General features: G+C 41.3%; 2 protein-coding genes across 4 annotated transcripts; both read right to left on the bottom strand.

Annotated features, from left to right (window-relative positions):
* Window positions 1-5,202: 5,202 nt before the first annotated feature.
* Window positions 5,203-7,169, bottom strand: snx10b (sorting nexin 10b). Its single transcript, XM_018688633.2, has 6 exons — window positions 7,033-7,169; window positions 6,649-6,735; window positions 6,468-6,568; window positions 6,232-6,333; window positions 5,849-6,058; window positions 5,203-5,678 (listed from the first exon to the last, which is right to left on the bottom strand). The coding sequence occupies exons 1-6, from the start codon at window positions 7,063-7,065 to the stop codon at window positions 5,549-5,551; spliced, it is 663 nt and encodes a 220-aa protein (XP_018544149.1). The 5' UTR covers window positions 7,066-7,169; the 3' UTR covers window positions 5,203-5,548.
* A 167-nt stretch (window positions 7,170-7,336) lies between these two features.
* cbx3b (chromobox homolog 3b) lies at window positions 7,337-11,318 on the bottom strand. 3 transcript variants are annotated; one of them, XM_051075846.1, is made up of 5 exons: window positions 11,080-11,318; window positions 10,512-10,652; window positions 10,256-10,412; window positions 9,618-9,787; window positions 7,337-8,685 (listed from the first exon to the last, which is right to left on the bottom strand). In XM_051075846.1, the coding sequence occupies exons 1-5, from the start codon at window positions 11,298-11,300 to the stop codon at window positions 8,565-8,567; spliced, it is 810 nt and encodes a 269-aa protein (XP_050931803.1). In that variant the 5' UTR covers window positions 11,301-11,318; the 3' UTR covers window positions 7,337-8,564. The 3 variants fall into 3 exon arrangements, with proteins under 3 accessions (XP_050931803.1, XP_018544165.1, XP_018544175.1); XM_018688649.2 differs by having other exon boundaries at window positions 11,065-11,220; XM_018688659.2 differs by lacking the exon at window positions 11,080-11,318 and adding an exon at window positions 10,770-10,992.
* Window positions 11,319-14,964: the final 3,646 nt, after the last annotated feature.

Here is a 14,964-nt window from a genome sequence, read left to right as displayed (position 1 = left end):
TAAACATGGTCTCATGTAATTTTACTGGATGGGATGGATGGTGACCAATGTTATACTGCTGACAACTGCTACTCACTGTCTGATAAATATGACCAACATTCAAGGCGTTTGTAACTGTTACTGTAGAATTTGAGGCAGACGCATAACTTTGGCCAGCCCCTGCTAATATAGAATTCAAATCAAACATACTTGGAAATTGTGATGGACATAGAAAGTAACACATTAATATAAAGCACTCTTATTAGCTTTTGTGTATGAAATGTGGTGTGTATCCATCTCCCTTCTGATTTTCAATCACCTTTTCTCAGAGTTGTTTGGAGAGCTCCAGCATTAAGATGCAGGTGTATCTATTCAAACAATCAGCTGAACCCCCTTGACCACAGACAGACGAATTCAATTTAGCTAATTGTGTGACCTCTACAGCCAACATGCTTCACCTAGAGATGATTTAAGACTGTCCTGTTAAAGGGGGTAAACACATCTAGTTTGTGTTTTAAAGTTTAATTAGTTCAGATCAATTTGTGGAGATCTGTTCTAACTTTGACATCAAAGGATCATTCGTTGTTGAGCAGTGTAAAAAAAGCTTAAACAACTCTACTTTGATTCAGTATTGTAGAACAATAAAATTTCCAAGGAGACTCGAATAAAATAAATATACTGTCCAGTGTTCATGCTCATAGCTAAAGAGTGAGGACTATTTAAGAAATCCATCTGATCATATGATCAACAAGATAAATATCATGTCATCTATATAACCAAACTAATCTAATCATAAAGGTCTACTAGCAGCCAGAGCTTTAAGATGGGGAAACCACCACACTTAGCGCACATGATGGCATCTAACCCAGCCCTATTTGCTGAAGAAATACAGTGAGGAGATGTTTGAAAGCCAGTAGATAGTAAGTAAACCTTTGAGTTCAGATTATTATGCCTATATAAACTGTATCCAAAGGTCAAGAATGAATTTCAGTGCTCAAATGACGACAACACCCAAAGTTTAAACGTGTTAAACTTCTGTTCGGGACTTTATGTGTATTAAACCAGTTCTGCAGAACTTTAGACTTTCTGGTTTGGCAGTTCACATCATTTCACGTGAATATTAATGAACTTGACATAGGCCTATTAACATACCATGAATGATAATCATGTGAATTTAGGATACTCATTACATATGTATTAAATGAATAGCAGGTGGGGTAATTTGAGTAATTTGTGACTATATGCAGACACAGGGATGATGGACGGTGTCTGGAGAAGACAAGCTGAGCTGGCCAGTGGATCTACTGCAGAGTAAGGAGAATTTAGGCTCATCATAAAAGATTTCTCCTTGCCTCTTATTTCACTCGGACATTTTTATGTTTTTTTTATTTTCTACCTCATTGCAGCCGTGAGCTGCCTGCTGATTTACACACACTGGCAGCGAAGCACAGAGGCCTCAAGAGACGGTGCCCTCTACCCCTCCGTATTTTTTTTTTCCTCCTCTTGTTCCTCCACCCTCTGTCGTCCTCTCATTGCCACCACCAGCCATCTCTCCCTTCACTGAGCTGGGTCTGACCAAAGAGCTCCCCCTCTACTCGTTCCTCATCTCTAACAAGACATTAGTCTGGAGGGGTTGTTATTCACACATGATCTTGTGACACACCGAGGGGCTGTTCCCCTGTGCCAAGACACAAATTCATATAAGGATGAGCAAAAGGCATTGTGGACAGTGAAGGTATCTTACAACGCTTGTATTTCATTTCAGAGTTCCTACGCTGTCGCCTGAGTTCAGTGGAGCCATTAGGACTCTTGTTTGTTTAATGAATATTTGTGAATATGTATAAATATATACAGTAAGTGCATGTTATCTTAACACAAGGCCCTTCCCTCTCATCCATTTGTTTTTGACTGCATGCTCCAAAGGGAAAATGTCTGATTTTACACACCATATTATTTCAGGAAATTATGAAGCGGTGATCTCAACTTCCTTTTTTCTTTTTTTTCTCCCCCCTCAGGCCTCGTGTGTTCAAGGCAGAGGAGTTGCTTTCACGCTGATCAGCCCTGATTCCTGGAGAAAAGAAAGCTGTTGCTCGCCGTGGTACAGTGATCACGCCCGTTCTCCAGTAATTGCTACATCCGTGCACCAAAAAGGGTGACAGCATGTGGAGGGGTAGGGAGGGAAGGAGGGGGACATGCAGAACAGCCATGCAGAACAGAGGAAAGGTACCGGGGCTGTTGGGTTTGATAAATGATGGATAGCTCTTAATTCAGCTCATTTCCATGTGCACCAATTGAGTGACAGAGAAAAATGTTTCAGCCTTGGAGAAAAAGTTCCTTTTCATCAGAATGAGGCAGGTGTTAGGATATGGTTGGCTTCTGAGCACACTCACACACACAAAAAAAGACAGACACACACAGCTACAAGGACAGATGTAAGGTCTGAACATCCTTTTTTGGTTGTCAGGTTGTGGAATTTTTGTGGCCCTCAGTAAATCAGTGCTCAGTATTGCAATGAAATGTGGGAGTCCTTGAAAAATGTTCACAGCCGAGGCGTATGTTATTAACAATTCAATTAATCCCGAGCTTCCAGATCATTTACCTTACTCCCTCATCTGCCCCTGGTGAACGTAATTGCTTTACTGTTTAACAAGCCACACATCAGTTATCACCAGCCCGCCCCATTATCATATGACTGTTGTTGTGGTGTGTAACTCTGGCATCATTCCTTCAGGTCTCATCCGGTATCTATTGGTGGTGCAGCTGGGCTTCTCTGATATCGACTCATCCTGGTTCCACAGAGTTGCAGTCGCAGAGATTTAATATCTCAAGTGCTGCTGAACTCCTCTAGCTACTAATGGATTCTGTATAATGTGGCACTTAAAATGCATTAGCAGCCTCTGATTTATCTGTAATTTGCCTCCACTGGAGCATATCTCCCTCAATACTTCCATTTGTTTTTGGCTTAGTCGAGGAACCCTGATTGGGATTTCATATTGTCATGTTTTGAGTTTGACAATTTGGTTCTTTCCACCACATAAAGTGGATTTTTGCTTTCTGTGATTCTGTGTTAATTACACAACAGAGGGAATAGTAAGTCAGGCGTGAGATCCCAGACACGAGGTGGGGTTTATTCGAGCTGTCGTGGCAGAAAGACATGCTGACTTGGTCTGAGGCAGATGGGCATCTCCCAGAGGGGCCATCCTCCTTTATCTTATCTTCTAGTGTTTTATGTGTCAAACAATAAGCATACTAATTAGACTAAACTGATGTAAAGCATTTGTGGAAATAATGAAAGTGTGATTTTTTCCCCCCTTTACTTTTCTGGTTATATCCACCCTGAAATCAGAGTGATTTTATTTGCTCCCAGTGTTTTCACTCGGTTTGACCTCTTTCGGGGTCACGCAACATGGAGCAGAGAGCTGTTAGCCAATTGATCTGATGGGTTTAAATGTGTCAGTGTTGTCATGGCAGCAGAGCCACACTGACAGGCTAGGCTACAGCGGCTCAAGGTTAACAGCCAGTGGACCAGAGTCACAGGCCATTAAAAGCAGAGTCAATACTACTGGATGGGTCAGACTAAAACCAGGAATGTAAATGTTTCAATCCAAGGGACTGTAAGCAACAAATAATGCTTCACTGTTACAGAGGCCTGTTAACAAGCCCTGAGCCATATGGCGAAAACTGTATGATTTACTGAACACAGACCACAGACCAACTGTTGGTCTCAAAGCCCAAAAAGATTACTTTCTGCAGAGAGCAGTCCCTGCTCCCCAACAGACCCCCTCACCACTCTTAGAACGTTTTAATCAGAAACCAAAAAGAAGGTGCTAATTGTTTTTTTGTTCACTTAACTGTTCATTTGCACCTATAGTAAATTTGATTTCCTGACATGATGGTTTAAGGGATGCTTCATAGCCTAATCTACTATACCTGGACTAAAATTTCTGGTAGAAAAATGTCTTATTCATTTATTTATTTGGTGGTCTAAAAATAGTCAAGTGTAAACATATTAAGTCTTAAAACACTGGAATGAGATTATGAAATACCCACAGTGTTTAGATATTTAAATGAAGAGACTAAACTCTTCCAGAACTACAGTGTGAAAAACAAAATGTAGGTGATATTGCATCTTCTCATAAACTCTGTGTCTGTCAGGGTGACTGCAAACAGTGAGGCACTGTATTTTCCAGTGTTTGTGACACATACAAGACAGGCATGGCTTTCAGTGTGTGCACATCTGTGTCAAAGTACCCTCACTTCAACACCTTGAGTGTGTTTTCTGGACATATCAGAGGCATAAACCCTTCTGAATATCCACCCAAAGCAAACATCTGCAGCACTGACAGCCTCAGTGCATGCATTTGAGGGTGCAGGGATAATGCTGCCCCACATCGTTAGGCAGTGGCAAAGAAGAGATGTGAATTTACCGCATTAACATACCTGGATGCGCATGAACTCACGCATACACCCACGCATCTTTGGGAAAAAAGATGTGGGCTTTCTTACTGTTCAAACTGCTCCAGCGCTCAAAGCAGAGCGGGCCTGAGGTGACGTCACCTCTCTGCACCTCCAAACCCCCTCCCTCATTACGAACCTTTTGTCTGCTCCTGTTCTGAATTTATAATGAACATCACAACGGCTGCAGAGAGACAAAGCTAACCTAATTAGCTGTGAAGACACGTGAGTTTGCCATCACTCTGTTTAGTGGTCGTTACCTCTGCATAAGCACCATGAAGCACGGTGCTGCTCACTATGGGAGCATGCGTATGGGTTCACAGCACACACACACACACAGGAGTAGACACACAGAGATACGTGACTCTAGTGAAATGGCTCATACAAATACAAAGCTAAAGTGACAGATAGAAAAGGTGGCTTGTCAGTGCAGCTGGCATTTTGTTCAACAGGGAGCAATGTAGTCTGTCTACCTGGTAGCCCTCTCAGACAGGAGCAAGTCCATTGGGATCCCACAGGACCCTCCTACCAGCCACACACCTGACAAGGGAGGGCTGTCTGAATACTCTGCAGAGACCCTATTACACATGTCATACTGCTAAGCACTGCAGTGGCCACCAGATGACAAGCTTCCCACACCTTACACTTTATTAGGAAGAGGAGTTCAGCCGCAGAGAGACATTATGCTGTCACTGCTTAAGATATCACATTGTTATCTGCACATATCTGTCCAAACTTCACATTATAAATGACCAAGATTCACGATGCTGCTTTTAAGTTTGTTTATAAAGTAAATATAGACAGTTACAGCAATTTCATACAGATGGATGTAACAACACTGCCATCTTCAGGTAATTTGTTGCTACCGCTTTATAGCTATGCGGACAATATTCAGATAAATAATACTTTATTTTTGTTACTATTCACTGTACATGTTTCAAACTGAAATGCTTTTCTAACTAAATGAGAACATAATAATTAGGAGCAAATATGTGGCAAAAATTGCAGTCTGACAGGGTAACAGGTGACTTCCCTCTTTGCAGGTCCGAAAGGTCGTGCAGAATGTAAGTGTATAGACTCCAACATTTCTCTCAGTAATATGAAGGTGATGGTTTTATGTAGAACCAGATGAGCAGCTGAAGGTTTCCTCTTGGCTGCTTCCCATGAGATCAAGTGAGGCTGTGCTCTTTGCTTTGTTTATTGCCAAATCCTTAATCAGAGGCTCTGGAGATCTACACTCTGAGCTGGAACAAGAAAAAAAAAATGGGTACAGAAAATGAATTTGTGTTAGAATTTGAGTTCTCATGTAATCTGTCACACAGAGGATTTGCTGAAAGAATTCTACCTTTAGAGGTAATAGACATAAAACAGCTGAATGTTGAGAGTGGAAAAAGACTGGAAAGCATGACAATACCTGTCTGAATCAGAGTCACAGCACAGGCTGAGGTTCTTCTGCAGATCCTCTTCAGAGTGAAATCTTCTGAGGCCACAGCCCTGGACCGCCTGGGCCACAGAGAAGTGGGTCCTTCCAGCAGCACAGGCCTCTATCTTGGACACGCTGAGCTGTGACTGCAGGAAAAGGTGCAAGCAGCTGTCAGACAGCAGCACAGGGCTCTGGAGAATCCTGGATATTTGGGTCAATAAACAAATTTAGGTTAATGCATGCAGTATATTGCTGAAGTGAAAACAGCAGTCACAAGATGTTGTGTTTATGGAAACTCTGACACGCCAGTTTTGTTATGTTTCTGTTGTAGTATGTCAAAGGTCACGTGTATTGATCTGTGAGATCATTCTTACTGTTCCAAGAACTTCTGGAGCCCTTTCATCCGCTTGGTGATCTGTCGCGCGTTGTTCAGGCTGAAGAAGGGATTCTTTGAGGGCAGTTCTGGCAGCTGTAACCTGCGAAAGACACAAATATACCTCAAAAATGACAGGAACCACTTAAGAGATTGTTTTCGACATGAGAACTGAAAATAGATGTGCTCTGTTTTTTCCACTCAAAGTATTTCTCAGTACACAGTAAATGAACTTACATCAGCTGTGAATTTGCTTGTAGTTTTTGCCTGAGCCATACAAACTCACTGTACCTCCTTCTCACGCTCGAGATCTTCTTAGTGAAGCACACGCTGTCAGTCTAAAACAGGACACACACGTTACAGTAAGCACCACTGTTTGACTGGGATAAAAACAACTCCGTCTTATCATTTTACTTACATGCAAACAAATTTCATAGTCTATGTAGGCATGCCAGAAGTCATTCTTTCGTATCCGTGGGTCCCGCACCCAGACACTAATCACCTGCTGCATGGAGAAGGCAGGAGAGACACTGACACAACTGAATGCACTGTTGCGAAAAAGGGGAAGTATTTATTGTCAGACAGAGGAAGTGCTGTGACCAACACGGCAAGAGTCAGGATAGGAAAATCCCACCAAATATCCTTTATTGCTCAGGACAAAAAAAGAAGTTATTTTGTTTACAGCTGTGCCAGAATTGAAAGCTTCTGAATGCAACAGGTGACATTTTGAGGGTCTACTTTTTTATGATTAGATCAAACTTTTTAAAATATCAGTGGATGTACAGCATAACTCCACGCCTACCTGATTCGCCAAGCTGTCAGTCTCTTCTCTCATAATTCAAATTTCCTGAAGTTTGAATCTCAGTAGTGTACAGTCAGTCAGATAATGCTGTGTTTAGCATTGTACCACAGTCCTTTATTCTCAGTTTTATTGTCCAGGAGCAAAGGTTTAAAAATAAAGTCACAAGACTTGAGATAAGCTCCTCCCCCTATCAAAGCCAGCAATTACCAACTTTTTCAATTGATTATTTCTTTCACTGATGTTCCCACCTCATGATTTAACATGTGACAAATGTGAAGTAAAGACTGGAAAATTGAGAGGGAAGTGTCACAAAAGGCTTCCTTTATTCACAGAGACTTCACAGATCAATGGTCTACAGTTACAGTAGTTCAGTAGTACGTGTGTTTTAGGAGGTTGAAGGTTCAGCTCAGTGTCCCATAACAGTCATGGGAGATATGTTGAGTCAGGACAGTGCCATCAGGGTACAGGTATCATGTACATGGGCCTGTATAATTACTGGAAGACAATGCCCTCCATAATTGGACAGTCTCGTATCTAAAGTGCTACATTTCTTCTTATTAGCCACCTTTAGGTGCACTAGAGTTGTTTTTCAACATGTGTAAATCTTATAGATTTACTTTATATATTATAATCTTTTGAGTCAACTGTCAAGACTTCACTTTGTTCAAAAGCACCAAACAATTGTTTTAAAAACTTGTTAGAATTCAATACAGATGACAGGAAAACATTTGGTACATAGCAGCTGATTGGAAATATGGGGAAATTTCTGGTGGACAACATTTTTTTTATATATTTTACATCAACCACAAGGGTAAAACAGAGACACAGTGAGACACAGTAAAAGCTGTAGCTTAAAAAAAAAAAACAAACAAAAAAAAAAACACCTCACACAATACAGGTTCAAAGCACAAACGTTCAAACAATATGTCTACAATCTTCAGCTCTAACCAAAAGCTAGATGGACTGGAGGTATGGATTGTACAGACAGTAGTTAGTTCACTCTGCCTACAAAGTGTTGCTATACAACAATTAAAGCACACACTATATAACCAGGGCCTCCTCCCAGTGGAAGATCCCCGCAACTAAACAGGACTATAAATACTAAATTACTATATAACCATAACTCTTAAAAACAAAACACGCATCCACAGTGATTGTGTCAGCTACATGATGACACAAGACCAAAGCTGCTACAGGGTAGTCTGACCTCAGGTCTGCTGCTCCATGCAAGGGTTAGTTTTAGCCTCCATCACAGTCTCCACAAAGGCACAGTGACCTCATTGAGCACCACGGGACTGAGAGCCCTTAAAAATCCATCCCCGCTGAGGTTCTTGCACCTGCCAGAGTCTGAAACTCTTACCTGCAGCGGGATGTAATTTCACACAGTGTGCCTCTAATGTCAGCTGAAGGGGGACACTCGATGGAGGTTAAACTAAGCCTCAGGTGAGAGCGCAGCTGTTTACCAGTTCTTCTCCGTACACATACCCACAAACACACACACACACACACACACACACACACACACACACACTTCACTGCTCCTCGTCTCCACAGTGCCAGGTCAGCTTCTGCTCGTAGAAGTCGATGACTACCTGGGGACACCTGGCGCTCACTTCACGAGCAGGCAGCAGGGCCACGTCATCTGAGTTCTTCCTGTGGGGAAAAACATGGCAGAAGGAAAACATTAAAATGGCTGCCTTCTACTTTTAATGTATGCAAAACGTTTCGGCAGTAACACGCACTCCAGCCAGTTTAGAATAGGTTATTGTGAAGGAACTTTTTTTAAGCACAGCCAGTCTCTCACCACTGTAGTTATGAAATATCTTTATAATAGGTTAAAAAATTTCTCCTGAATGACCCTGCATTGTTTCACAAAAACCATCTGCGCTAGTTTACTGTGACAACAGGCCATCCATTTCAAATGAAAGAGGAACTTTTTCGACACAGTGCTGTTGTCTGTGTGAATACAGTCTTGAACCATCCCAAATGCCTACATCTTTTTTCAATGCAGACTTTCTGTTAAAAACTTTTAGTTTCCGAGCCCAAGCCCAGATTATTCAAGTGGTGTCACAAGTTATTTTTTCACACTTAACGAAACTCCTCTAAAACCAGTGAACAAATTATATGACTGTTTTAACAGGGTGTGTCTCACCATGACTGATAAACTTAAAATGTCAATCTGCCATGCAATGACATTTTATACTAAACACAATGTTATTACATAGACCAGTTTGAACATGTTTTAGCATCCTTAAGCACATTTACTGTACTCAGAGGTGCTCTTCATAATGTTTGTTAGTAATCCAGGGAATGTTTTGTCAGTGTTGTCTCAACTAAGCCTCCTCAGTAAATTTTATATTTACATTATGTGTTTAGTAAGTGGTAATTTTACTGTATACCAACGACAACTAAATGAAACATCCTCATGAAACTGACACTTTGTGCTTTATCATCTCACAGTTTGAACGTGCGTGCTGTAGCTTTTCCCTGAGAACAAGTTGTGTGACTTTTACCATCACACGATAATTTACCTAACCACTGGCATTCATTCAAGGACAGAGAAAAAGAGGAAGCAGCAGAGTTACCATTTGACTAGGAACATCAGCTCTCCCTGTCTGTCGGTGGAGCCAATGATGCATTCAGGCTCGAGGTAAGTGCTGAGGTTGGGGGGGGCGTCTGACTGCTCGTCATTTGGCTCGAGGACGTCGCTGTCACTCTGCACAGCATGAGCCTGCCGCTGAGACTGCATACAGGACTGCGAAGAGAATGACAAGGACAAGAGGCACGGCAGTTAGAAGAAACCACCAAGATAACATCCGCATGAGAAGGCGGTTTAGATGGGGCATTTTTTTCACTGTACATGACCATTGTGAAAACAGGAAACTTAACTGCTTTCACTTTCAGGGGCATTGCAAAACTAACCACCTTCACACACCATTTAGTTTCATATTCAGCCAGCTCTCTTCAGCCAAGCCTAAAAGAAAGTAGGAACAAAATTTGCCAACATGGTCAGCTGCTCCTACTCTATAGTTTCTTTGTACTTTCCTGAATTTTCTAAGAGTAACTATCAACTTAATGCAATGTACTATTTAAAATGGATTCTAATAATATGTTTGTTTGTTTGTTTTTTCCTTTTTACAGATTTAGGTGCAGAAGTTCTGTAAATAACACGGAAACAACTGAACTTGCAGACATTCCAGCACTGCATTTCTCACATACTCACAATTTCCGTCTCTTGCTCTGTCATTTCTTCTTTGGGAATGAACTCTTGGTCAGTTCGCTCTTCCTCATTCTCTTCTGACAGATTGGTGTTTCTCAGGAACTCTTCAATGAGTTCAGGACAATCCAGATTGTCCTCAGGTTCCCATGTGTTTTCTGCACTGTAAAATATGTCAGAGGGAGGAGGGAACACACTTTAGTATCATGCAAGAACAATAAATTGCACAAGCAAATATGTGATTTTGCAACACCCCACTCACTCGGTGAAGCCTTTCCACTTCAGAAAGTACTCCACTCTTCCATTAGAGACCCTCCGGCGAATTATTTTTTCCACCACAAACTCCTGGACAACTGTGGTCTCCTCAGTCTTCCTCTGTTTGGCAGTCTGCTTCTTTCTCATCCTGACATGGAAAAAGAAGAAGCAAATGAGTGACAGGCAGCTTATATCACCGTCAGGCCATTCGCAGGCAGAATGAAAACATAACAGAAAATATCTGTTTTCTGTTAAAACTCCACACTTTTATCTCCCTGTTGCTGCGGTATTCGCAGATCAACATGGCAGTGGTGAGTGTTCTGCTGTGCCCTTCAGACAATGATCCATACGCCTATTATAGCGCTCCACCTGCTGTTTGTTTCGGGAGCACAGCATACTACTCTTTCAGTCTAAAACGCAACACGTTACTATCCACACACGTGTATTATTTACTCAGACAGTTTAGTTAAGAGCATATTGTGCAGACAGCAGCTTGTAAACACGAGTGAAAAGGCGCCTGAGTGATGCACTAGTCGCTACAATGAACAATATGCACGTACGCTCTCGGTGTTTACTTAATCTCGGCGGACAGGCTGCTGCGGTGCTGCTCTGCTCTGCTCTGTTTGGAGCCTGTCGCTGGAAAACCACATGCACACGGCGAACGTCGATGCCGTTTTTGTGCGCAAACGTGTCGCTCGGGCGTGTTTACATGAGCGAAACAACTTTTCATGAATGACTTAAAATTAAAGATGGCCGTGGATGCTCGGAGGAAGTGGTTGCCAAGGGAAAAGGTCATGCCAGGAAAACCGGGAGGAGACGACGGGGACGCGCACGCCGCCGACCAATCACGGAGCAGTCCGCTCCTCCGTCCCCGTCCAGTGGTCCGGAACAGCCCTGCCACCCACGGGCGTCAGCTGGGTATGGCAGAGTGTGTGTGTGTGTGTGTGTGTGTGTGCACTTTGGCATATCTCGCTGGGATTTAAGGGTGGTTCGAGATTTTTTGATTCTTTGATCTTTTGGATCATTGTCAGTGGAAGGAAATACGGAGCCCGATATTTATCTGGAATCTGCAAACAAGAAAAAAAAAAAAAAAAAAAAGCTCATCATTAGTGTTAGCAGATTCATGCATGACCAAAAATTAAACATAAAACAAACAAACTGAATCTGATCAGAAATCTGCTTTCAGAAATGTCATATATCTTTTTCTAGTTGCCAGTCGATATTAGATGCATGGATTTCACCGTCTATATTATTATATTATATTATATTATAATTTGAAGTACAATTCAAGTCACTTGATTTTTTTACTTTCCATTTTATACTGTTTTATACTTTAATTCCACTACATTTCAGTGGAAATATTATTCTGTTATTTTTTCCAAGACTACATTTATTTTGTCTCCATAGTTACTATTTATTTTGCAGCTAAGGACTTTTGCATATGAAGCATATGATCGTCATTAAATATTGTAAGATACATAGTTAAAGATCTATCAAAACTTATAAATAGTTAAAATCATCTCCACCTTGACAACATTAAAATGCAACTTTGTGCATCAGTAATAACATTCCAAAAAATATACATGTCTGATAAAAAAAATAATATTATGCAGTGGTGCAATTCTGTATCATATTACTGAAAACTTTTATTTTTAATACTTAGTGTACATATATTTTGCTGCTAATAGTTTTACTTGTCAGCACTCTTATTTATAATTGAGTATTTTTCATACTGTGATGTTGCTACCTTTATTTAAGTTTAAGATCTCAACAATACTCCAGCAGAAACATGGTTTTCAGGGAGTGGATCTGTTCTCCAAGACCTCCTAAACCACACTGAGCAGATCACAGAAAAACAGCCTCTGGCGGATTTGATTGACAGCTCCCTTTTAGCCAATGAGAAACACCAGAGCTGCTGATTGGCCAAATAAGCACCACTAACAGGCCTTCCCACTTGACCAAGTTTACCTTTTTATCCACCACCAGTTATTTCTCACTGTTTTGTAACATCACCACTGGGAGACGCTGCTTGTCTGTGCTGGGCTGCCAGGTTCAGCAGGGCCAAGAGCTCCATGCTCCTGCACCCCAGTGAACTAATGAGAATGGATTTATGCTGGTAAGCTTGTAGCAAAAGGCAGCAGAACAAAAGGTTTTTTACTAGAAGGTGGATTCACATTGGATCTGCCACTGATGCACTGTTGTCTCTGATACTGTTTCATCCTCGAGGCAGGATTATGCAACACTTGGTTAATTTGTTCATGAAATGTAGTTATGGAGCGCCACAGCAGCGTTATAAGAATGTTCCACAGATACAGGGACGCCTACAGTCAAAGCAGCACATGGTGATCCCCTACAGGCCTGAGAAGTGATACCTCAGTTTCATTTTCAATGAGAAATCGCTGGAGAGGCCCTGGGGATGTGATTAAAAGTGGTTTCAGTGAAAAGGCTGCCAGATGCCTGCACGGAAGATGAATGTGGTGTGTATCGTCCTCAGAAAAAAAGCTTATTGATCACAGTCTCTGTGGGGATGGGACACAGGTCCTATGTAGGTTGCAAATCAACGATTGGCTACTTGAACTCGTCGCATATCGTCCATTCGACTCCCATGTGCAGTGGAAACTTCACATGGGAGGTAGACTGTTGTGTAATCCACAGGAATCGCAGTTTCTCTATTGATAAAGCCAAACTGCTGTTTTCATCTGTGATGAATTATTAACACTGTGTTGAAGATGTTCTCAACAACTAAACACTGTTTTCTGTCTCTGCTCACAGCAGCTCTCGCTTCAAATGGGCATCTCTTTCCACACCAACATATAAGTCATTAGAGATGCTCTCACCTCTTGTCTTCTGAACAGTGATTAATTTACCCAGATTTATCAAACACTTGAAAACACTTTTTTTTTTTTTGCAACCTAGAATTAACATTTCAACAGATTTTCAGCCAGCACTTTTGGTAAAAAGGCAATCTTTATAAAGGACTTACTAGATGTTTTAATTAAATCATTAACTTATGCTTTATAAACAGTTATCGATGAATATCTATGCTTTCCAATCATGAGATAGTAATAGGAGCAACCTTTCAGTTGCCAAGTCAGAAATCCTATGGGCTGGTATTAATCTTTTGCAAGACATCAAGTCTGTAGTTGTAAATGTTAATAAACTATTCATAAATGCTATTGTCCAGATATTCAGCAATTAAATAGTTGAATGGCTCATTATTCTGTCAAAGCAACAAGCTAAAAAGACAAATCACGAAAGTGTTGTGTTGGAGGAGGATAAACACCAGAGAGATTTTTTTACAACATGGAAACACAAACGCTGTTAGTGTTGTTGTTATCACTGACATGTAACTGATCTAAGTATTCATATCAATAGAGCTGTTTGGTAGAACTTGTATAAAGAGTCTCTTAAGAAAGTGGTACCTCAGGAACATCAACCTTACATCTTTATCTGTGTGGGTCAGGGTGTGAGTAGACCCAGAAACCAAAGCAAGACATGTGTTGGTTATCTGCTGTACGACCCACTGTTGCCCTCTGACCCCTTCCTGTCAGCTCTTTTGGGGTTTTAGTACTGGTTGCCATGGTAACCGAACAGCTAATGGGGCTAGAGCTGTTGCTGTAGGCGCGAGAATGGCAGTAATGCATGCAGTGAGGCCCTGTCTGGATTTACAGCCTTGCTACAGTATGGATCATTCTGGGTTCTTTTATCCAAAAATAGGTTATTTCAGCTCAGGAACACAAATATAGTGAAGATCAGAAACACTAGCTGATGATTTCTATATTTGCAACTTTTTAAAGGTGATTTTGTCTTCAGTATTTCACCTTTATTAGGTAAACTGACAGTGAAGATATAGACAGTAAACATGGTGAAAGAGAGAGAGAGAGAGGTGTGACATGCAACAAAGTTTATCAACTGAAATTGAACCTGAAGTTACATGTTATAGATCACCATACCAACCAGGACTGACCATTTCATGCACAAATAACCTGATATGAAAAGATACAGTATATAATCTATTTTGAAAATTCTTATGGAAGAGTGAAAACATTTTAATGACAACCTGCAGCTCAAGGGAATTAGAGAATATTTGAGATGTTTTAAAAAACATATTTCATGTTTCGCATGTGTCTGTGGCCTAAACGACTCAACAACAGGCAATAATGAAATGATTTGAAGCCCTTTTTGTGCCTAAAACCAAACTGACTGAACCCAAGATTGACCAGGGCACTAAAAATGAAATACAGATGTTGATGAAATGACACGCTCCAGAGTGCAGTGTGAAAAGATATATCGCATTGTGCCGTCATCCCTTAAATCTGCTCAGTTCCCTCCCAGGCAGGCACATTCCTGGGGCCCACTGTGAGCATAGCCCTCATACAGATGGGCCTTGAGAGCCACCCTGTCGGAGCAGAAATGAGTCCAGATGGCTGGATCCTGCTGTGAGGGGCTGTGGATGGAGT

Source organism: Lates calcarifer, linkage group LG15 (genome assembly GCF_001640805.2).
Source record: "Lates calcarifer isolate ASB-BC8 linkage group LG15, TLL_Latcal_v3, whole genome shotgun sequence".
NCBI classification, from domain to species: domain Eukaryota; kingdom Metazoa; phylum Chordata; class Actinopteri; family Centropomidae; genus Lates; species Lates calcarifer.
This window is presented reverse-complemented; position numbering and strand designations above follow the sequence as displayed.

Coding starts and splice junctions, on each gene's coding strand:
- snx10b (XM_018688633.2), bottom strand. CDS start 7,065: ATGAGAGAAGAGACTGACAGCTTGGCGAATCAG. Junction 6,334..6,467: donor CAAGCAAATTCACAGCTGAT/GTAAGTTCATTT, acceptor TGTCTTTCGCAG/GTTACAGCTGCCAGAACTGC. Junction 6,059..6,231: donor CTCCAGAAGTTCTTGGAACA/GTAAGAATGATC, acceptor CCAAATATCCAG/GATTCTCCAGAGCCCTGTGC.
- cbx3b (XM_051075846.1), bottom strand. CDS start 11,300: ATGACCTTTTCCCTTGGCAACCACTTCCTCCGAGCATCCACGGCCATC. Junction 10,653..11,079: donor AGCCTGTCCGCCGAGATTAA/GTAAACACCGAG, acceptor TTTCCATGTCAG/GATGAGAAAGAAGCAGACTG. Junction 9,788..10,255: donor CAGAGCAAGAGACGGAAATT/GTGAGTATGTGA, acceptor TTCTCTTCGCAG/TCCTGTATGCAGTCTCAGCG.